Source organism: Anolis sagrei, chromosome 2, assembly GCF_037176765.1.
Source record: "Anolis sagrei isolate rAnoSag1 chromosome 2, rAnoSag1.mat, whole genome shotgun sequence".
Lineage (NCBI taxonomy): Eukaryota > Metazoa > Chordata > Lepidosauria > Squamata > Dactyloidae > Anolis > Anolis sagrei.
In genome coordinates, this window is record NC_090022.1 from 118,671,798 (window position 1) to 118,696,706 (window position 24,909).

At 39.7% G+C, this 24,909-nt stretch overlaps 1 protein-coding gene across 1 annotated transcript; it reads right to left on the bottom strand.

The window, feature by feature from the left end:
* SRP68 (signal recognition particle 68) lies at window positions 1-23,999 on the bottom strand. Its single transcript, XM_060764642.2, has 16 exons — window positions 23,754-23,999; window positions 19,977-20,043; window positions 19,131-19,244; window positions 17,452-17,647; window positions 14,912-14,994; window positions 14,544-14,653; window positions 13,309-13,391; window positions 10,459-10,599; window positions 8,515-8,613; window positions 8,289-8,353; window positions 7,936-8,098; window positions 7,155-7,249; window positions 5,816-5,945; window positions 5,311-5,386; window positions 3,533-3,585; window positions 1-2,062 (listed from the first exon to the last, which is right to left on the bottom strand). The coding sequence occupies exons 1-16, from the start codon at window positions 23,989-23,991 to the stop codon at window positions 1,835-1,837; spliced, it is 1,941 nt and encodes a 646-aa protein (XP_060620625.2). The 5' UTR covers window positions 23,992-23,999; the 3' UTR covers window positions 1-1,834.
* Window positions 24,000-24,909: the final 910 nt, after the last annotated feature.

The following is a 24,909-nucleotide window of genomic DNA, read 5'->3' on the forward strand; positions in this document are numbered from 1 at the left end:
TTCAGAAAGCAGTAATGCGTCTTTATTGTTTCAGGATTTCTTTTATGAATAACTAATATGTTTTGTGCCACAATTTCATTAACAAAGGAAATTTTAACCATCTGTGACAGCCAACAAAGACAAAAGCAGTGGAAGTGGAATGTACCCAGTTGCCCACAGGCCTGGGCTGAAAGGTAAAACAAAATGGTTAGTTTGTTAATATAAGAAGAACACAATTCTCAAATCCAATGCAGATCTGAATACAGGAAGACTAGGGAACCTGAAGCAAAGGACAATCAACAAAAACAGAAATAGGCACAGTACTAGAAAGAGACTGGGCTGTAGCCATTGTACTAATATGTTGCTTCTGTTTGTCTTTCTACAGACCTGATCAATCACTGGTTAAGGAGACTTCATCTCTGTCTGAAATTTATCACTTGATAAAATCCAAAAAATATTTACTTCCATTTCTTCCACAATATGTTTTTTGTGAAATTTCCTCCCACAGAGTTTAGAAATGCCATTTCATATACATATTTTAAAACAGACGAGGCATCTATGGAAACGGATTGTCTTTATATACAAGTTAAATCCAATAAATGATGCAATTAAACCCATTTTTTCTTTAATCTGAAAATTACCGTTTTCTGCAATTGGCTATTACAAAGCTAATCGAGAAGCATTTGTGGAATATTTTTTTTGTAACCGAATAATCCAGCTTTAATACTGTTTCCCAACAATACCAAGAAACAGAAGAAAACTGGAGGGCAGTGTGATATGAATGAACTAGATTAAACTTTAAATGAATTTAAACTAAACTAATTTTTTCATTCAAACTAGGTTAAACAGCTCACGGAAAAGTTCTGTGTACAATTTTTCACAAAGATTTAGATATCCACATGAAGATACTTGGACTTTTGTAGCACAGTTAAATGCTCTCATGGAAGATTTGCCCATGAACACATGGCTAAGATCTTTATTGCTTAAGATTTCAGTGTCTTAATTGGTTGATTCTTTATGACAAGAGAATCCCCAAAACAACCAAATGGAAAGGAAGGAAGAAACCCAGTAAGTAGCAAAACACCCCATTTGATTTCTCAACTCCATCTAAGTTGAAGAAGGAGAGGAAAACATGTAACATGCTTATTCTTTTTGAATCCAAAGCCTTTTTTACTTTCAGAAGGAGGCCTCTGAGAAACATTCGGTTGTTATGAGAAGTACAGCCTCAGCAAAGAAATATTATATCATAGGCTTTTAACTGTATTTCTATACAATCTACTTTGACGATTTTAATCACCATCTATCAACCTTGATCTTTAATCCAAGCATTTGAGAGCTCTGCAGCTTCTGGAACTAAAACTACAAGAAGAAAATACATGGCTGTAAATAAACCCCAAATGCAGCAAGCAGCACAAGAATTTGCTCAGCTCTTCTTCTTAGGCAGCCCAACCCAGACCAGATACAGAATTGTGCCTTTGGTTTCCCTCTGCTCTGTACGGTCCAGAGGAGTGCACTAGTTTTCAAAAAAAATTAAATGGATAGTATTAGCTATGAAATAAATTGTAAATATACCTAGCTCAGATAAAATGAATCTTGTTTCTGTCTGAGCCATTGTGTAGAAGTGGCTTGAGGCTTCAAGTTCATTCCATAAGGTTGAGATGTTGGAAACAGACATTACGCAAGTTCTCAGAGGGAAATACTCCCATTAAACCAGGTAGACAGAGACAGAATACTGGGAAAATGCTGTAAAACCCCCATGTGGGTTTTTAAACATAGGTAAGCTAAACCCTGAATCTGCTGGAGGTTTCCCCCCAAAATACAGGAAGATTGAGCATTCTTTGTGAGGTGACCCTGGTTAACTCCGGAATCCAAAGATGCCCTTGATATATCCTGTAAGACCACTCTTTGACTTCTGCTCCACCTTGTCTTCCAGGGGTGGGAGAGTGACGTGATTGAGGGCCAGGTCAAAGAACAAAGGCTTGCATGGTATGGGCTGGAAATCTGGAGGGAAATGCACAAGGCGGGCTTGCTTGCTGACCAGGGAAGGATCCAGGCAGAAGGTCTCAAATCGTTCAGAAAGTGGCTTGAGGTAGAAAAGGAAATAAAAAGCAATGAGTTGAGTACAATACAATACAAAACTTTATTACGGTCATGGACCAGCATAAAGCGGGGCACAAGTGCACAATGAGTTGAGTTTTTGAAACCAAATTTGCTATGCAATAAAACATAGTAAATCTAGTCTAATATATATATGTCAAACTCAAGACCCATGGGCCAAATCTGGCCCCTCGTGTCATTTTATGTGCCCATCCAGATGCTGGACTACAACTCCTGTATTCCTCATCATTATGCATCACAACTAGAACTGATGGGAGTTGTGATACAGTAAAATCTGGAAGTTTGCAGTTTGTTCTGTTTAGTCAGGAGAGAGGGGTTTGAATTTAGATACAAGGCTTGCAGATAGGATGTCATTAAAATGTCCTTTAACCTTTCCGCAACCTCATAACTACAAGTGCTATTGGGTTGCAATTCCCATTATCCCCAGTCCACACGGCAGATAATCAAAAGAGATGGGAGTTGTCATTCAGTAATATTTGGAGCTCCAGCCACTATGCCAAAAAATATAGTTGGCCCTCTGTATGCATAGATTTTCCATCCTTTGACTTAACGAACCTTTCAAGGCAACCACAACGCTGATGCGGCTCTCAGAGAAAAAGAGTTCGACACCTCTGGTCTAATATCAGAAATCATTATATAGCTTTAGCAGAAATCTCTGGTGCTTATTCATCTCCTTTCCCATCAGCTCCTCTTTCCCAGGTAATATGTTTAGAATAATTTAAACAACCCCCCCTTTCTATTGCATATGCACAATGAGAAAATATATAATCTAAAAATAAAAAAAATCCAGATGCAGAAGTGCAAGATTGGTACAATAATTGTTAAGACTTCCTGATGAAAAAGATCTCATCTTCAAAGAGCATCTAACATGTAGGGTTTCCTCCCAGAAATTATCCTTCATTCTTGTGCACAGATATAAACTTAACTTATCGCTCGGAATGCACCCAGACTTATTTTTATTTTAGAAGCATAATAGGACTGGGCCTGGTGAGAATTTGGGATTAAAACCACCAGGGATTTCCTTAGTACATCTGAAGAAGAGCCCTGCCAGAAAACCTGGGGGACTGCCCTTGCCAGAATTGGCAATTCTGCTCTAGACAAATCAATGGCCTGATTCAACATAAAGCAGCTTCCTATGTTCCTCATGACACTGTTCTTTAGAACCCTAGGGAATCCTCTACATTTTTTTAAAAAGACATCTTGATTTCTCATTACTATGAAGGCCAGATTTAAAAGTGAAAGAGTGAAAATATAAATAGGGGGGAGTCTGAAGAGAGATTGTTTGTAAACCAATGCTAATAAACTAAATATTAGTCCAGTATGCATACATAAAAATATATATTTATAATGAATAAGTGGAAAATAAATAGTCCTTAAGTTGAGAAGAATTCTGACCTATCTGTTGATCATTTGGAAGATAACAAAACTGACATACCTTGCCATCTTTGACTTGGGATGGGGACTCAGTCTCATGACTGTCATCTGCATCTGGAAGAGTCACAAAAGTAATTTAGGAAAATAAAACTGCGAGTAATTAAATTTCTGAACTAGACATAATAAGACTCAGACAGGGAGAGGTAAGGATGACTACACAAAATACACTATAAATTGAATTCCAAAATACCTAGTATCTTGAATGAAATGTCTATGTCAGAGTTTTTCTCGTCAAAAGGGGGGGGGGGAGGCAGGGATGGCATTAATGTTGGTTTTCAATAACTTCCCCTTAGATTGATGTTTGTCCTTTATTATTAATATTTAAAATACTTAAAGTTATTAAGTTACAAATCTTGGGAATAGTTATTTCTGTACTCGCTATCTCAAAAAGGAACGATTTCCTTTCTCAGTGTTTGAAAGTAACTAAAAAGATTAGTTGTTGTTTTGTAAAATAATCAGACATTTCAAAGCCACTGGCCTATGGTACACCAAACATATGAATGGTGCGGGCACACTGCCCGTAACTATTGGAGTAATTAAAACAATTTCCATTACAGAACTGAAAAAGTTATCTCTTGTTTTTTTTTTAATCACAATACAACGTAGTTATTTTATTCCATCATTCTGACCAGGTTCCCCATCCCACAGTCAACAGCGATCGAGTGTATTTAACTAAAGGTGGGTGACGGCGACAGAATAGTGATTGTGTTGGTGTATTGCCTTACCCTGCTGCTCAGAGTTTCCCTTCCTGAGCTAGCTAGAATGGTCTCAGCGTTGGCGTTGGAATCTTAGTGGCCAACAGTGCTGGGAGACTTTCACATCCATGCTGAGACTGTCCTGTCAGGGATGGCTCAGGACTTTCTGGCCTCCATGACAGCCATGGGTCCGCCCCAAGTGGTGTCTTGCCCTGCCCATGCTGCCAGACACCTATGTTCGGGCCTTGTTTCCTGTGCAAGATGGGATTATGGCGATTGTGGTGTGGAGGAACTTGTCACAATTCCGTTGTCATGGACCGATCACTACCTGGTCAGGTTTAGACTTGCAGGGACTCCAACTCTCTATGGGGTGGGGACCCATTAAGATGATCCACCCCAGGAGGCTTATGGATCCGGATGGATTCCCGACAGGTCTTGGGGATTTTCCTGTCACCTCAGCAAACAATTCTGTTGAAGTTTTGGCTGACCTCTGGATTGAGGAAATGGCTAGGGTGGTGGAAATAATCGCTCCTGAACATGCACTCCCACGGAGCAAAGCCAAACCAGTTCTTTGGTTTTCTAAGGAGTTGGCGGCAATGAAGCAAGTGAGATAGAGACTAGAGCAACATCGGCGGAGAACTCAAAGTAAATCTGACCGAACACGGCTTAAGAGCGTATTTGAAAGCCGACTCTGGAGCAATGAAGGTAGCAGAGAAATCATTCCTTGCTGCCACCATTGTATCTGCAAGAAACCATCCAGCTGAACTGTTTTGGGTGGTCAGAGGGCTACTGCATACTGGTCCTCAAGGAGAAATCCCTGACCATTCAGCAGCCCGCTGTTAAGAATATGCAAGGCACTTTGCAGATAGTCACTCAGATCCATTCCAACTAAGATGCTGTTACTGACACAGTTCAGCCTCTCAACCTTTTAGCTCAAGTGATAATGATATCAAGACTAGTAACTAGAAGTATGAAGTTTGACACATGAAGATCCACAAGGCCAAAAAACATTTCAGCATTTGACATAGAAGGTGCCATTTTTGTCTTTATGATGGAAAACAGAAGAAATGACACCCTTACTCACCTAATATAGCAGCGGCTTGCAAAGAGAATTTCTCTGCATTCACTTGGGTGATCAGCTCTTGAACATCAGGCAGCTCCTATATAATAATAGATCAATCCTATAAAACACATCTTGCAGGTATCAAAGTGTAATGTTTCTTAGTCAGTTTCAAGCAATGGATTTTTTGCCTTAAAAGGACCATGCATGAAGGTAAATAACACCAATGAAGAAAAGGTTAGGCAGCTTCAGATGGGACTGTGGGGTATCTATTATACTCTGAGCCCTGTATCTGCGATCCCCAAAGAGTTACATATTATCAGTACGATTCCAGAAATACTAAGAATCTTTGTTTCTGCTGCAAAAACGAAGTGACATTTCTGAGCTAGGCCTATAAAATAATACTCTGAACACAGCATTAGACCCTTGACAGTAAATAATAGAAGCACACAGCCTTTAGCCATTGGTTCATTGTCATTTCAGAACCCTCAGTAACAAAAGGTTCATCACGCTGCATGAGGTTTCATACCTTTAAGCTGTTTTCATAAGTTCCGGCCTGAGCCTGGACTTCATTGGCATATTTCAAAACACGTTCATACAAAACAAGGGCTTCACTCCACTTCTTCACCAGAACATATGATTGTGCAATGAAAAAGCACCTGTCGGATTGGGAAGAAAGCATTGAATACATTCATTCTATAACATGTACAACCAAAAGCTGAAGCATCGAAAACGTGTGGCCCAGGCATGGGCAAACTTTGATCCTCCAGATGTTTTGGACCAACTCCCAGAAATCCCAGCTAGCTTACTGGCTGTTAGGAATTGTGGGAGCTGAAGTTCAAAACACCTGAAGGGCCAAAGTCTGCTCATGCCTGATATAGTCCCTTTAGATACTTTCACAGCCAGCAAACATGGAAGACTGTAATGCCTATCATTCTGTTAGAAGGCTGACTAGACAACATGAATGACTAAGATGGTATCTCTATGGGAGCAGCTGAAGTGCCTCCTGTAATACTCATGCCACTGCCCAATTTCTTGTCTATTATACTGTACAAAAAAATCCATCTTACTGACCTGGAGCCTAATGGGATTTTCAAGGCATAAAATCCTACAATATCTGCTCTGAACTGGGTTATCTGACTCCACACTGGCATATATTCCAGTTCAAAGCAGATCAGCTGGGATTTTATTCAGCTATATGGAAGGCGCCCTGTATACAATGGTATTCTTCTACCAACAGTAAAAGTATTTCATTTATAAAGGAGCTTCTGCGTTTGGAGAAGTGTGGTATACAAGGAAGGTGTCTCCAAATCTAGATTTGTTTCATTGCTGGGCAAGGCATTAGCATAGCCCTCTAGAGAACTACTTCTTAAACTGTGGGTACAGACCCCAAATGGGGTCCCCTTAATATTTGGGTCCCCAAAAAGTTTTCTAAAAATCACTTAGTGGCCGTTTCAGACATTTACAAAAATCCGTTGCACAGTGTTTACAGTGGACTCTGCAGAAGATGTTTCAGCTGCACCTAATAAAAAGAAAAATCAGCCTGTCCAGCAAGACTTGCAAATGCTGATTTGTTATCAGAAAATACTTGATTTTAATGCCTATTTTATATATCTATTCACCTAGGGTCACTAAGCATTTTTTGGTTTACTTGCTGTTCATATCTTTTTAATAAATGTACATTTCCACTGGAATGACAGGCAAGAAGCTTCCTTTTAGTAGCCATGCTGCAATTTGCAAAGCAGCACTGATGTATTTTCACTGATGTCCTTTGCACTTGAACTTTTATATTAAAACATTAACTACATAGTGGATATTGCTCAATTCCTATCACAGCTAATCAAGGAATTCGTCTACTTGAAAATTACCTGTAAGCCTTATACACAAGTGTCTTTATCCCAATCTCCTTTAGGAAGTTTTTGTCTTCTTCTAGACCAGGAAGTTGCGGCAATTCTGCTAGATTCTTTAGTGAAATAAAACAAGAATTTAAAAACCAACAAAACATCAGCTTGTAATAAGCTGTTCATTTAGCAATTTATAAATCAAAGTACATTCTACTCAGTTTTATATACTATTGCAGTGAGGACCAAATGAGAGTCAAATGTCTTAAGAAAACACAATAAATAACTGAATAGATAAGCTATCAAAGTTTCCAGCACTCTTCTCATTTAAAAGGAATTTATATTTTTCTTACAATGTAACATCCTCTTTATTTATGTTCCAAAGAATAACCCACAAATGTTTGAATGATCTTTGTGGAAACTGCAAGAAGGGCTCATATAGAAAAGTGAAGGGATGTGTACATTAAGTTTAGTTTTATTCAGTGAATGCATCTCTGTGAAAAGCCTAAGACTCAAAAATAAAATAACTACAGGTGTTTAGACAGTCATTTACTGGTCTGAACCAGGTTCCTTTTGGGCTTAGTAAATGCAGTGAACACGGCAGGGTTGTATTTACTGTGAATGGACAGACTGGAAAATACTTTAGATTTCAAGCATTACTCCCACTGCAGAATTTTCAATGAAGGATTATGATCTTCTCTTGTCTAACAAAGCATTAGAATGTCTTTTCAAGTGAACAGTGATTTTGATCTCATGCTGACCTGTACATCAATCAGAAAGAATAGTTTTCTTTTCCTTGAGTGGTTACCTGCAAAATGATGTCATAGAGACGTATCAGATCCTGAGGCCGAGGGGTGCGCTTGCCATCTTCCTCCAGTGGCTGCTGCTGCTGAAGCAATGCCTTCTGCAAAGCTTTGGCCATACTCTCATTGCGCTTGATTGCTGTAGACAACTTGATGTATGTCAGGTAACTAGAAGGCACAAATTAAAAGAGTTAATTGTATTAAAAACAAAACCATATAGGTGCATCATAAGCCCCATTATGACTGGCCCCATCAGAGATTGAAGCTAATATCAAAATTTCATAGAATGACACAAATTTCACATTTACGTAGACTCCATCCAAACTAATAAGCCCAGCTTCCAGAACAAACTCTTTACCTGTGCAAGTATTGGATGTTAGTGACTTTCCCTGAATCTGCTTCCAAAGAGTGATCACGTTGCTTCTGTATAAAGAAGAAAGCATGTACTGCATTCATTTATGGAAGTCAAAGACAGATGATCAAAGGGGAAGGAAATGCATACTTATTATCTCAAAAAAAAAAAAACCCTTACTAAACTTGCCAAGAAGATTGTTATATGGTAAAGCATAATACTTTGTGCTGACCTGATCTGGTTTCAGTTCTTCACGTACAGCTTGTATTGCATCCCGACACTCACTCAGTAAGGATTCAAACAAACGTTCTTTAGTTTCTTCTTCTTCTGTCTGAATAAAGAAGTACAAAAGCACTTAAAATCCCTTCAGCCACTGCTATCCCACCCCCAAGTCCAAAAGGGAGATAAAAAACCTCCTCACATCAGCAACCTCGGCTATTAAAAATATTATGCAGTAACATATGAAATATCACTGAAGCCTATGCCACTGATTGACACACTGTGGACAGTTCTCTCCATCACTAACAGGGTGATATTCCAAGGGAAATCATACTGTTTATGCTCAATATCATTGAAAAGGAACAAATGTAAAAACTCAATTTTAGTAATGTGTCAGTAATTTTTATCAGGTTATTTGTTGCTTGTATCAAGAGATCAATGAACATCTAAGCATTAGCCAAGACAGCCCTGCACAACCTGTGGTCCTCCAGCTTTTTTGGCCTCCAACTCCCAGAATTCCTGGCCACTAGAAAAGCTGGCTACAGCTTCTGGGAGTTGGGAGGTCAAAACACCTGGAAGGCTGCAGGTTGTGCAAGCCTGATCTAAGGGGTGAAACTGAAAGATAGAATATCTCATAGCATGTGAGAAAAGAGAACCCAAAATGCAAAGCGTTATCTCTTTTCTTTTCCACAGTAAGGCATATTAATAACTTTCTAAATGTGGCTCCTATCCCATTCTATGTTAAACTATATGAAGTGTAATCCCTATTCTGATGCTAAAAATAACCCACAGCTGTCAGGAAATTTGGAAATCAGCAATAAATGACAAATTAACATGTAATCAAAAGGTTTAAATCCTTATTTAAGAATAATGATTTTAAAAGTAAATGGAATTTTTTTTTGAAGAAACATTAAATAAAGAAGATGGAAACCAACCCCCACCAGAAGAAATGAGGTTTTGGTGGGATCATAAAGAAAAGAAGGACTCTGGCGATGGGGAGCACAACGGGTAGCACAATGGGGGAAAGGAGAAGAAATGACTATATGGATTGTAGATATGGTTTTTTGTAACAAAATGAAAATAAATGTAATAATAATAATAGGAACTGTTTTTCTCTTTTAATTACCCTAAAGCTTTCCCTTTTTCATTTTCCACTCAGCAGTGATGAAAATCTGAGGCATGAAACCAAATAAATTCAGCCTAAGCATCTTAGTGAATTTTCTCCCAATCACACTGACCTTGGGATTCTTTGGTCTTCCTATTTTTGGGGTAGAGATTGGTTTGACACATGTACTTAAGATTCATGATCTGCAGACCCCCCGCTCCCCTTTAAGGCTGTACTTCACATCAATTTCTCAGCATTTCATGTACTGAAACATAAGCCCCTCAAAAACATACTAATTGTGAGGATGTCAGCTGGTGGATGAATTTGATAACAGCAGTTTTAACTGCTTATCCATGAAATGTTAATTTGATTGATACATTTTACAAGTATGATTAAGGCATGATTAAAAGAACTCAAATTAAAATATATTCTAAATCTTTGAACCAGTAGAGGCAGGTCAGACAAGTCTAACAACACTCTCATCTACACCCACAGGAGGCTCTCAACTTCAGGCATGCAAAGGGAAAACCAATTAGTGATCAAGTAAAATGTCCAGAGCTTTAGCACTGCCAGTGAACAAGGTGAAAGTCTGGCACCCTCCAGAAGTGTTCCTGCATTACAGCTCTCCTCATCCCCAGTCAACAAGGATGACAACTGGTTTAGATTATGCAGCACACCATACCTTCATATTAAGTTGATTCCCCATCTCACAGCTATGTTACAAAGCTTTTGTATTTGAACTGTTTCCTTTCCTCACCTCTTCCTCCAAATATGTCAAAGAAGTAACGTATAGCAATTTAGGCATGCAAACGAATATAGAATGTTGACTACAATAAAATATTTTCTACTTACCTGAGCAATGGCTGCTTCAGTATCTGCCAGTCCCAGGAGGAAGATCCTCACTTTGTCTATCTTGACCGGCACAGTCCTTCCCCTCCATTCCACCTCACTCATCGTAGCTGCCTGCTTTGCTCTAGTTTGGGTGATTAATGCCTAGAAAAATCGTTATTTAGAAATGTGTGCTTTTATTTTCAACCATGTTCTGCTTGTTTAATTTTTGAACTACAAAACAGCTATAAATTATGACAGTTAAGCTTTCAGTGTAATTATGTTGTTTTAAAGGACTATTCTGTTCTACCCCTTAAGGCAGATAATTAGAATTCAAAATATAGAAAATATTTCTATAGAGATTATCCCCAAACACACACACACACAAACAGTAAGTTCTGGCCAGTTTTGTACTTGACCATAAAAAACTTGTTTAAAAAGATCAAGATCTGGACTGCCAACCATAGAGCTAAAGAAGATCTAAAATCGTTTCAAGAGGACCCAGACTGGATAGCTCTTTGCAGGAACAGCTACTAGGACAGGGGCCTGCATCCAAGACCAGACTCTTAGTAATCTTCAAATTCTTAAAAACAGACTGAGCTCTTAAAACCAGACTGGGACAGGAGATGTGATTCCCACAGAAGCTTCACTTGTCAGGGACTTTGGAATCAGGATGTTAAAAAAACAAAATATCCCTCATTTCCCCTGAGCCATTAAAACTGCCGTGTGGAGCCCTGGTTCAGACGACTTTACATTAAGGTAAAATAGTCCCCACAAGTAGCATAGCCTTTTGGGCTGCAGCACCAATATTGCAGATTCCTCTCTTTCAAAATAGCACTTTAGTTTTGCAGATTAATTTCTTTAAATGTTGGATTCTGCATTGATTTGGAAATATTTTTATTCTATAATCCCAGGCAACACTCCCTCCCCCAAACACACATTTAAATACTTTTGAAACAGATATCCTAGGCTTCCACAAAAAATTACAATAATTAACTCTACAAAGGAAAAGAAAAAAATATGCATAAGAACATCAGTCAAGAAAATTGATATAAAACTTTCTAATTTTTCTGAACAATCACGTGAATCTAATGGGACATATAGGTTTTTGCCAGTAGAACTGGGTGAATGACAATCTCCAGGCCTGCTGCAGTCCTCTGTTCACTTAAAAAAAAATGCTCCTGAAAAAAAATGGAAAACCCCACAAAGATACTGGCTCTCTTTCACAGCTTGTGACACAGGACACATAGCACTGGATTTGCATAAAAGGATGGTGTCCAATCTTTCATAATAAAAGAAAATGTGTGCCCTTTTTGTGTTTTCTCCCTGCCATAATTTCAACATTGTGAAATGTTGGGCATCTGAAACAAGGCATGGTTACTAAGCAGGCTTGATTGAAGTACATCCTGGAATTATTATGTTTTCAAACATTGCTCATTTTTATTTTGAATGTCTGCTGCCTGTAACAGCATCTTCAATCACCAAGTGGCAGAATGTTCTAACCTTTCCTAACAACTAGGGACAAACTGCAGATAGGTCTGAGCTAATTTCTTCAGAGAGCGTCTTTGCCAGCTTCACAAAATTGAAAATCCAAGCTCTTCTAATGATTAAGAGAGAGAAAAGATTATGCTGGCTTGTAAAGAGGCAGGGAGCAACATGAAAAGCCTTAATGAATACAAGAGTGAAGAAAGAGAAAGGAAGGGGGATAGAAAAGAACCCCAGGTCTCGGCGGTGGCCGGGAGAGCTTTTGCACAACTAAAACTTGTGCGCCAGCTGCGCCCGTACCTTGGGAAGTCGGACTTGGCCACAGTGGTCCATGCTCTTGTTACATCCCGATTGGATTACTGCAACGCACTCTACGTGGGGTTGCCTTTGAAGACTGCTCGGAAACTCCAACTGGTCCAGCGGGAGGCAGCCAGATTGCTCACCAGACGACATACAGGGAGCACACCACCCCCCTGTTATGTCAGCTCCACTGGCTGCCGATCCAATTCTGAGCACAATTCAAAGTGCTGGTTTTGACCTACAAAACCCTATACGGTTCCAGCCCAGTGTATCTGTCCGAACGGATCTCCCTCTACATCCCACCTCGGAACCTAAGATCTTCCGGGGAGGCCCTGCTCTCGACCCTGCCTTTATCACAAGTGAGATTGGCGGGGACGAGGAGCAGGGCCTTCTCGGTGGTGGCCCCCCACCTGTGGAACTCACTCCCCGGGGAGATTAGATCGGCAACGTCCCTTCTTTCATTTAGGAAAAAGTTGAAAACCTGGATATGGGACCAGGCATTTGGACATCATGGCAGCTAAAGAAAGATCTGATGATGAACTGGAATCTGACGAGATGGAACGGATTTACGAAATCTCCGAACGCTGAGCTCAGGATTAGTCTATTACTGTGTTACTATATTGTTGTGTAGTGATGTTTTTAATCTTTAATGTGTAATTGTTTAATCTGCTTATATATGTATGTATATGTGTCAAGGCATCGAATTGTGCCTTCCTCTGTAAGCCGCCCTGAGTCCCCCCCCCCGGGGGTGAGAAGGGCGGGGTAAAAGTGACGGAAATAAATAATAATAAATAAAAAGAGTGGAAAGGGAAGGAATTGGAATGGCGATTGTGGGATCTCTGAACCTGTCAAATTTGGGCAGGTCTGCTAATTAATTGTAATTGTCTAATTTTTTCTTGCAAACTTATGCTGTTTTGGTACAGTCATTATAGTACACCTTTTTAATTTATTTTCATTAGCCTTTTTTGTTTTAAATTTTGAATTGTTGCACACAGTGTTGGATTTTATTTAAATCCAAGGTAATACAGAAATTAAAAAGAGCTGCCCTGCCATGATTTTTTGAAAACACGAAGAAGCACAATTAGTTACCTCCAGCTTTTCAGCAACAAGCCCTTCGGTGCCTCCAGATCTTAGTCTCATCTGCATCAGTTCACTAATAGCAGACTGGTCACCTAACAAATAAATGACAGGAAACGGTTAGTACATAATTTAGCAAAAAGGTTTCTTCTCTAATGAAAATAGGATGTGAAGCTTCAAGAGATTCTTGATCACAAACCAAATGTAATAATAGTAGGAGCACAAAGTCGGTCAGTGTGCTTTTCTAAGATTTATGAACATCCAAACATATGATGAAACACTAACATAAGAAAAAAATTGTCATGTAAAGTCCATAGGAGGCCTGCTCAACCTGTGGTCTTCCAGGTGTTTTCGACTTCATAGAACCATAGAATAATTGCGTTGGAAGAGACCACATGGGCCATCTAGTCCAAACACCCATTCTGGGACTTCAGCTTCCAGAATTCCTAACCACTGAACAAGATGGCTAGAGCTTCTGGGAGTTGGAGCCCCAAACACCTAGAGGGCTACAGGTTTTACTGTCCTGGTCCATACTAAGAGAGGAACAGGCTATAGGCTAAGAATACCAAAGTGCTAAATACACTTATACAAGCATTAGTTATTAGAGTACATTATTCTTTGACACACAAATAATTGTCATTGGAAGTTTAAACCTAAAATGTAGGAGAGAGCTTTTAAACTCTTTCCCACTAAGAGTTACTTGCTTTCTCCACTGAATGGAAAAAGGCATGGTTATGTGCAGGGAAAAGAAAACCCCTGGGACATAAAACAAATGCTGGAAGGATAAGGGTTAAGAACATTCTCACACAGACACCATGTGACAATTGTAGTCTCTTTCTTAATTAAACACAGAAAGAAAATGTATCAATGAGAAACATCAGGTCACATGTGTACTGGTCTTTACTGAAACAAGAGGGTTTGAACCAAATGTCTGTTTTGTTTTGTTTTTGTAAGATCCTAAAGTTAAGGATGGTAGGGAGAAGGTAACAGTGTTATTCATGATAATAGAAAAGAAACATGAGCTTGGATTTGTTTTCTTGGATTTTCGTATTGTCTTATGGCAGGTAAGAATTCTTATTCATACCCACTTTGACTTGAAATTCAAAGCTGGGAAACATTCTGGATCCCAATACATAAAACAGGCAAATGTACTAACACCCATTATTTCTTATTGTCTGATTTGCAAGTCTAACAATGAAAATATTGCCAACACTCTTTCGGTAATGCCCCACACTTGGATAACTTACCAATATTATAAGCACAGTAGCGAATATTTGGAGAGATCTCTTCCACTCGCTGATTGTATAATATTGCCTGCTCCTCTGTAAAAGCACTTGCCAATTTTTCATATATGGTTCTGTAACAGAAAAGTAAAAAACAATATTTAGGATTTCGTAACAGTGTGAGTCTTTTTTATTATTTCTCTTTTTTCAGTAAAGAATTAATGAAGTACAGAACAAAATAGAATTTAAGCTGCCTTTTAAAATTACTTATTACGCTGATCAGCACGAGGAGAGCAACTCTAGGCTTAAATTTCACACAATAAAATTTCACAGAGAAAATATCTGATTAATATTCCTAATCATGTCAGTGATCATATGAAGGCTAAACTCACTTGCACTTGTTAAAAGCCTCCATTGCTGCTTTCCATTCTTGCCGCTCAAAACGAAGCATACCTGTAAGATAAGCTGTGTATGCCTATAAAAGGGATGGAATAAAGGTTAGCCAGTGCAACTCTATGATTTTTATCTTTTATAAGAAAATTATCAGTATGGAACAGAAACCCACTGAAAACACAATTGTATTGTAGAAGACTTTCATGACCAGAATCAATGCGTTGTTTTGAGTTTTCCATGTTGTATGGAACATGGCCATACAGCCCAGAAAACTCACAGCAACCCAAAAACACAGTCCTCTCTATTATCATAAATTCTTTGAAACACACTAGATCTATTACTCCTAAGAATTCGCAAAATACAATTTAAACAAATTAAGTTTTTTGACAGGTTTTTCTGCAAAATACAATCTACTCTTTACCTGTAGTATCAGAAAGGGCTCATTTATTCCACTTTGGTTCCAAATGTAGGCTCTACAAGAAAATGCCACAAAGCATTTCTCCCTGACATTTGTTCACAGTTCCAGTCTGCCTATCGTGTTTTCCTCCAAGGGACTAGAATCTATAAAGAACTCAAGGAAGCGATCCAACAGCCCCATTTCCCCAATTTTGTTTTGTTTCCTCTCCTTCCACTAATCAGCACTCTGTATTTGTGATGATTCAGAACGTTGTACCTGAGGCTGTTCTTTAGCAGGATTCTGCTGAATATCTTGATAACTTTCCTGCAGTTTCTCAGGGGGTTTTGCTATCATTTAGTGCTCGGTTTGCTACCACAGAATGTGATGCCGCAATCAGAAACTTGAATAAAAGGGCAATTATTAATGTTTCCTTTATGGTGCTAAATCAAGATAATGAAACAGCATCTTCAGGGTAATGGGTTGGATTCAGCCTAATCCAGCCAGAGGCATGCTTCTGATCTAAAGATTTTCTGCTGGCTAAATGCAGAAGGAAGTAACCTTTTTACCATCTACATGAAACTGCTGGGTGGGGTCATCCGGAGTTTTGTGCCATCTCTATGCAGATGACGCCCAACTCTGCTACTCCTTTCCACCCAAATCCAAGGAAGCCCCTCGGATACTGGACTACTGTCTGGTTGGGGGTGAACAAACTGAAGATTAATCCCGACAAGACAGAGGTCCTTCAGGTCAGTCGCATGTTGGATTGGGCTACAGGGTGGCAGCCTGTGCTTGATGAGGTCTTAATTACCTCTAGATTGGATTATTGCAATGCTCTCTATGTGGGGCTGCCTTTGAAGATGGCCTGGAAACTTAAATTGGTCCAATTATTGGCAGCCAGACTGCTAATTGGAGTGAATTACCGGGAGCAATCTACCCCTTGTTTAAGGAGCTCCCTGGCTGCCGTTCATTTTCTGGTCCCAATTGAAGGCTCAGGTTATCACCTTAAAAGCCCTGAATGGTTTGGGACCCACTTACCTTTGTGATCGCATTTCCTTCTATGAACCTGCATGATCTCTCTGATCTTCCAGGGAGGCCCTCCTCTCGCTCCCATCTCCATCACAAGTGCGGCTTGTGGGGACGAGGGAGAGGGCCTTCTCTGTGGTGGCCCCTCGGCTCTGGAACTCACTATCCAGGTAGATTAGGCAAACACCTACCCTGGCAGCCTTTAGGAAATGCATAAAAACCTGTCTTTTCCCGTGTGCCTTTGACGAACGAACAACAAATTCTCATACCATGTCCGTCCCAGTATAAATCTGTCCTCTTGATGCACTTTCTCTCGTCCCTCAGTGAAGATTAACCTCATTGTTTGTCCCATCTCAGTCTTCCATCAGACACATTACTCTATTTATCCATCTCACCCAGAGTTTTATAATTTTATCCCTTGCATTTGGCCCAGACCAGTGTTTTAATTCCTTTACCACTTTATTTTGTGTTTATTCTATTGTATATTTTGTTATTGTTTGCACTTTATTTGATATTACTTGCTTGTATGTTTTTTAGTTTGCCTTATTGTAATTCTTGGGCTTGGCCTCATGTTAGCCACCCCGAGTCCCCTTGGGGAGACGGTGGAGGGGTATAAATAAAATGATGATGATGATTATTATTAGGATAATGAGGCCTGATATTTCTAAAAACCATATTCATACATTTAGTACATTGCCATTCACTGCATGCCCACAAGCACTACAGCCTATTGTACAATAATGTCCATGATACATGTTACATGTTTTGCTGCAGGTGTTACCATGTAACTTCTTTAAAAGCATCAGCCTCAGAGAGATGTGTAAGAAATGGACTAAACTACACTAACAATTGTCTGCAAGTAGTTTTTCTAGTCTTTACTTTTTCTGTGCTGGCCTGATTTGATTTCGGACTAAGATTACACAGACCACTGCTCTGATTCAATAAACGTTGTTCTTTTACTGTCTCAACAAGTTAACTGAAGATATATTGGACATTTTTGACCGAATCTTCACAAGACACGTGAATATTACTTCGAATTCAGAGTTATTTGTTCAAAGGGCAACAAAAAATTAGTTTACATTTTCTCTCCCTCTAAAATATTTCAAAATGAGCAGTAACCTGAGCTTCCAATTTGGTTTTGGCATCCACCCGGTTGCTTTCGCAAAGTCGCTCCAGTTCCTCAGCATGTTTTACGGCTTTGCGCAGGCGGGACAACAAGTGAAATCGTTTGCGGGGTTCTGTGTTGGCTTCTTGCTTAAGCTGCATAGCATAGCTCCAGGCTCTTTCCGCATCCATGAGAATTAAGAGCAGGTATCTACAGTGTCAGGTATTAAATAATGTTATCACTTCATAAATGTATTCCAAAGCAAACCTTTCCCCTCTTTATTTTGAAAATAGGCCCATGGATCTAGAATATAAATAGTTATGCTCCTAGACTTTTAAAGCCCTAATCAGGTATTCTGGCAAATAGCCCTAACCATTCAAACCTCCTTTTAAAAGTTGATTTGTATACAGCAACTGTGTTGATATCATTCTTCTGTGGCACAACACTGGACCCTATACCACATTTCTATATGTTATGTTCTGACAACAGTTGTTCCAAGTGAGACATAACCATATAGTACTAGGCCTAGAAAGGATACAGTTATCCTGAAAAAGAAGTACTAAGCAAGTTGACAGCAACTGCTATTTTGAACTGCCCCCCACACACTAAACTTGCTGGCTCCTACACAGTGAATGGCACACAGATATAGTTCCCATGCAGCTTTGCATCACCTCAGGCATGTGAAAACAGGTCATCTGATACTCAATAAAAAAAAAAACATAAGTGGAAATAATTGGACGCGGCTATTTTTCCTTCCAATCCACAAATTAGCATAATAGTCTGGCATGTGGAAGAAGATAAAAATCTGCAGCAAATCATTTTTATCATACTGGTTCAGAGCTGACCAACATGGTGAATTTTCTGACTAAAGCACACATTCCTAACTCTTCTCCAGTTGAAAAAAAAAACCCCACTTACAGCAAATGCAAAATGCTACTTCCCAGAATATTACATTTTTATCAAAGAACAGTTTGCATAGCAAAGAAGCAGTGAGGGCTATTTAGTGATAATTTCAGCAAAGGCTGGCAAATTTTGTCTTCAAGGACTGTCGCTATTCACGGATAAATGTATTGGGAAGCCTTCTACTCCTCTCTTAAGAGGCCAGGAGAGGGATTTTGTCTAAGGCAAAAACATACCTAGGAATGAGAGCAAAGGTTTTTTTTGTGGGTTTTTTTGGCTGTATACTTCCTAGGTACTAGAAGAAATTGCAAGGTCTCAACATTGTACTGAAAAGGCTTATAAAATGCAAATCAAGCAGCAGAGTGCCAAAATACATTTGGCAAAAACCCTAATGGAAAGCAAGCCATTTCTTATTATAGCAACAAAGAAAATCCTTCTTAAGGTCCTAATTTTCACACACGCTGGGCATTGTAGCATGTTATCAAAACATCATATATTTTTCAGTACTACCTAAGGCTCTTTATTTACTGTCTCATGTTTGTTGGTTTTCTTCTATGTCTGATAAACATCCTGAGCTCCCATGAGCCACAAAGGTAATTTATATGTACTCTTCTCTTCTACTACAAGTTAGATGTGATAGGGAGAGTTAGGGTGGCTTGCTCGATTTCTTTGCCAGCATAAGAACTAAAATCACAGCTTCTGTCAAATACAGGAGCAGAACCACAGAACCTCCTCCCACTTCCCCCAATCTACCCTAAAGCCAGAAATAGAAGTTTTAGTTCTATGCAAGTACCTGTTGTCAGATAACAGTTCTTCGGTTACTTTCTTCCCTGTGAATTTATGCCTATTCCCCATCTTGAAGTTAAGAGTTTTTCTGAGTCTTCTTAGTCGTCTGGAACAATAACCCCTGCAGGCCAAAGCAATTTTAAAAACTGTTAGTTCTAATGTAGATTTGCCTTCTGTCCCCTTTCTGTCCTAACCTAAACTTGCCTTTTCCCCCTCTGTCTCACCAACACAAAGAGAAAACAGTCCCCCTATGTAGAATACATCCATAAAAAATAGGATGTGATAAACTCAGAATTATATTTGGAAGATGGCACTAAGTCTATGATATGGCCAAAGGTGAAGCCATGGAAAAGCTAGATCTTTAATAGTTGGCTTTGTCTTCAATTCTTAAAGAAGAAGAAAGCAGTCATACAAGAAATGTTGTGAATTACATCTTAAAAAGTGCTACAGATACTGAGTCTCCCAATGGCATCATATAGCAATTCTTTATTAGTTCATTCCATCATACCTCAGGTGGCTAACGTAACAGACACATAGTTCTAAGCAATACACTTTCCATTCATTTGGATACCCCTCAACATTGAAAAGGATTCTACCTCTGCACACATTAAACACGCAAGAATTTAGGAGACTAACCACTCAACATATAAATTCAAGCACACAGGAAAAAAAATTGGAAATCAATTGTAAATACACTTAGAATAAAAGTTTCTTTGGTTTGAACACCTTTCTCTAAAAACTGCATCTTTTGGGGCACTTAAAGAACTGTCATTTATTTAGTCCCACTTATATTAACAAAAAGGCTCTTTTTGTCCATCAACTAGGTTGCATAAACTGATCTTTTCACACTAACCTGTATCTCTGAAAATCACCATGCCGTAATCCATGTTGTTGTTGCGACTCTTTAACAATCTGTAGAACTGAATGGCTTGTTATGGAAACTTTAACCAGTAAACTAGAGGTCTGTTATAGTTTTAAAATAATCACATACAACACACCTTCTATTTCACCACAGTTCAGTTCAAGGTACATTCAAAGCACACTATTAAACAAAATTTTCTGAATGTGGTTAAAAGCAAAGCAAACTGTGTAGAAGCTCTCCCAAAATATATATTCTCCCTCCCAAGAGAAACCAGGATGGCACCATCTCTGCTACCTTTCTGCAAGCAGGTCAATGCCTTTCTCTGCCACCAATCATTTGGAGAAGGATATTGGGCAGGCAGCTAGGGAGATTATAAGTGGGATTGTTTTTTTTGGGTGGGGGGGGGGGGGTCGTGTTTTAAAATGCATTTAATTGTATTTATTATATTCTAATTGTATTTTTAACCAGACACACAATATTATTTAATTGTTTTTAAATTTTGTATTCACTTAGTTTAAATCTTTTCGGAAAGAAATGTGGGTTATAAAGATAGTAAATAAATAATGCTCTGAGAACCTGACAAACTTTTATTGCTTGCCTGAACTTGGGAACAAAAACAAAGCAGTTACAGTTTCGTTAACTGGATAAATAACAGTTGACATTTAACAGTAGTAATAGCAATATTATAATACTATTGTGCTTCTTATTTCTTGAAGGAAAAAATACGTTCATGTCATCACAGTATTCAGCAGTAAGTTGAATGAACTAGTTCTGTTAATGTTAATCTGAAAATCTTTGTATAGAATACTGCTTCTCAGATTAGCTGATAGAAGGGACCAGCAACTACCGTTTTCCAAAGTTCAAGGGACTGGCACTAAATTTGTGTCTATTGGGTACAACTATTTCTTTCTTGGAAATAAGCCAGGGATCAACAGCAAACAGTTCAGAAACTGGCACCGGTCTAGAGCCACCACTTTGAGTAGTTACCCTGCTTTACAGAAGAAAATGTATTTTGTTCCTGGAAAACAATCAAGGGTTTTTGGATGAAAGGTCTAATGAAAATGGGGCCCTGAAATATACCTGTCTCACCTTTTCTCATCCTCCCTGGTAGTGTGCAGCCATAAAAATGCTTCAGACAGTACAGAGTTTCTCTACCACATGAAATTCTCACAGCAAAATGTCTGCTTGGAAGTAAGCCCTGTTGACTTCAGAGAGATGTTTTCTGGGACAAGCACTCAACTACACCTCTACACTGCTTAGAATCCTTATACCCTTGCTAACTATTTAAAATTCCTCTTTCTTGTCACCCAGTCATCATGCAGGTATTTTCATTCTGCATTCAGCACAAAATTCTTATTGAGTTTTCTGTAATCATTACAACTATTTTAATTCCCTGGAACTATTAGTCTTTTAATTATGTCATATTCACCAAATCTCTTAAGTAGTGTTACCTTCATACTCTGTTTGAATTGCTGCTGGGGGCATTCTTTCTATGAGGCCTTTCACTTTTATCTATCTGACTAAGGAAGCCCAAAATATTTGCACCAACCAAGTAAGAGATTTTTCCACTAAGAAACATGGAAGTTTAGCAAAAGAGCACTTCAGAGTTGCATTTCTTTCTATAGTACACAACTTTTTGTATTGTAGGGATAAACTATTTCTCACCACAACAGAAAGAGGGCTGCTTAACAGTAAAAAGAGGGAGTATTTCATTAACTGTCTTATTAAAATTATGGACTAAACTACAAATGAATAATTCCTTTCTTTCTGCATGAGAGCTACTGTGGAAATACAAAGGTTTTCATTTCCTTCTTCACCTATCAAGATATACACATAAGGTACTTTCATCTCTTGTTTGACAATCTTATACACAGACCTCTCTGCAACCTACTTTCCCTACTACTACTTTCAACACAAAGATGTCTGCAAATTCAGCGATTCTGGGTGGGACGGTGGCTTTGGATAATCTATTGTTTCCTTTGGATAATCTATTGTTTCCTTCAAAAACCAGGTAAAATTGTCCTCTCAAAGGGGAAGAACCATGGAAATGTTTTAAAAATGTTTATAAATGTTTTTAAAATGTTTATTTATGCTTTATTGTAAAGTTGGTTTTATAGGTTATTGTTACATGTATGGCTGCTTTGTGTTGTTTTAAAATATTGTGAGCCGTGTTGGGTCCCGTTTAGGGAGAAAAGCAGGAAACAAATAAAGATTTATTATTATTATTACATAAATCCTTGCAGGGTCTGACTAAAACTAAGATATCAAAGAGTATATCTATACTGGGCAATTATCTATTTTACCCACTTTTAACTATAATTAATTAATACTATGGAATCATGAAAATTGTGGTTTCGTATACATCAGCACTCTGGCAGAAAAGGTTAGAGGCCTTGCAAAACTACAGTTCCCAGAATTCCATAGGATTGAGCCTTGCAGTTAAAGCTGCAGTTAAAGCAGCATGGCTCAATTAAACTGCATTAATTCTATAATACAGGTGTACCCTAAATGAGACCACAAGGAATCTTGTAGCACTTTCATGAATGAGAGAAAAAAAAGTGTTTGTAGCATAAGCGCTTGCAGACTCAGGGGTCCTCTACACCAGACCTGCACAATGTGTCCAGGTGTTTGGGCCTCCCACTCCTTGAAGCCCTTGCCCATTGGCTCTCAACCTGTAGGTCCCCAGGTGTTTTGGTCTACAACTCCCAGAAATCCCAGCCAGTTTACCCGCTGTTAGGATTTCTGGGAGTTGAAGGCCAACACATCTGGGGACCCACAGGTTGAGAACCACTGCCCTAGCCAACTTGTCCAACGGTCAGGAATTCTGGGAGCTAAAGAACAAAACACCTGAAGGCTACAGGTTGTCCAGACCCGCTCTTCTCTGTAGAATTGATGCAGTTTCACACCACCTCAGCTCCCATGACTCAATACTAGGGTATCTTGTAGTTTTTAGTTCGGTTTGACACCAGCACTCTTTGGTAGAGAGGACTAAAGACCTAATAAAGCTACAATTCCTGATTCCATAGAAGTGATCTGTGCCAGTTAAAGAGGTGTCAAACTGTGTTTATTCTACAGTGCAGATGCACCCTAACTCAACTTCTTCAGGTGTTGCTAATGAAGTAGACAGTCTATGAAAGTAGGTTGCTGTAAGTTTTTTCGGGCTATATGGCCATGTTCTAGAGGCATTCCCTCCTGACGTTTCGCCTGCATCTATGGCAAGCATCCTCAGAGGTAGTGAGACCTCACTACCTCTGAGGATGCTTGCCATAGATGCAGGCAAAACGTCAGGAGGGAATGCCTCTAGAACACGGCCATATAGCCCGAAAAAACTTACAGCAACCTAGTGATTCCAGCCATGAAAGCCTTCGACAGTCTATGAAAGCTTATGACACAAGTCAATGCCGTGGGTTTTGTAGTTTGGTGAGAACCTAGCAACACTCTCTGGTAGAGAAGGCTAAAGGCCTTGTAAAACTACAACTGCCAGGATTCAATGGCACTGAGTGGCGTCGAAATACATTCATTCTACAGCTAAGAGCCACCCAGGGACGCCCAACTCATGTCCTTTCGGGGCGCCTAAGAGTGACGTGGCCTTTACGGATCCTTTCAACCAAGCCGATACCTCTTAGCCCAACCCCCCATATCTGGGGAGATGGTTTTCCTGGGGAAAGGGAAGAAGAGCTCAAGGTGGGGGTAAGAAGGCGGCTGCCACGTCGAAGTGACACGTCCCCATTGAGGCTCCCGGGCCTGTCAGCCGCGCCGGAAGGATACTCTCCAGGCCCAGGCTGTCTCCCAGGGCGCCCGGCTTCGGCTTCTCGTTCTCCTTGTTTTCCTTGTTCTCCTCCGGGCCCGAGGCGGAGCTTCCACCGCCAGCATTGCCTCCGGGAGCGCCTCGCCCGCCGCCAGCCACCTGCCGCTCCGCCGCCATCTTGCTCCTGTGCCTCTTGCCGCGCGGAGCACCCTGGGACGGGAAGGAGGAGGCGCCTAGAGCGCCCCGCGTGGCCGCCATGGCCGCTGAGGCCGACGGGAAGGAGGAGGACCGGGGAGGGGGCGGGGCTTCCATAAAGAGGCGCTGAGTGACAGCTGCGTCTCTGGAGCAGGAGACTAAATACAGGTGCAGGCTTGGGCAAACTTGGGCCTTCCAGATGTTTTGGACTTCAACTCCCACCATTCCTGACAGCCTCAGGCCCTTTCCTTTTCCCCCTCAGCCGCTTAAGTTTGCCCAGGCCTAGTCTACACTGACCATATAATACTTTAGTACTGAATTATATAGCAGTGTAGATGGGGCCTTCATTTCACCCAGTTCTATTGAGTTTGGTATTAATGAATTGGCTTGTATAGATTTTCTGGAAAGAATTTAATAGGGAATTTGGCATATTCTTAAAAACCAATGGGTTTTAGCTAGCTTATCTTTGCACAAGATCAGGCATGGGCAAACTTGGGCCCTCCAGGTGTTTTGGACTCCAACTCCCACTATTCCTAACAGCTGGCAGGCTGTTAGGAATGGTGGGAGTTGGGAGTCCAAAACACCTGGAGGGTTGAAGTTTACCCATGCCTGCACTAGATGTTGGCATGCTTTATAATTGCATTTTTCTGCAAATAGAACTACTAAGTTTTCTAATTCTGGGTTCATAGGCAATGCATGGATTTGAAATAAACCCAGTAATTCCAGCCATGAAAGCCTTCGACAATACTTTCAAAGCTTTGCTGATAGGTCTGGAGTATTTTTCCAAATATTTTTTGAACAATTAATTTTGATTTTTTAAATGTAAATACATAAGGCATTTCCAAAAAAGAACAAAAAAATGTTTCAGGGATCAGACTACCTCTAAATGGCTGAGAGCAGCGGAGCTGGCTAAGTAAAGATCATAGGAAGGAGGGATGACTCTTGCATCCTTTGGCCAGTGGAACAGGCCGTATATCATGA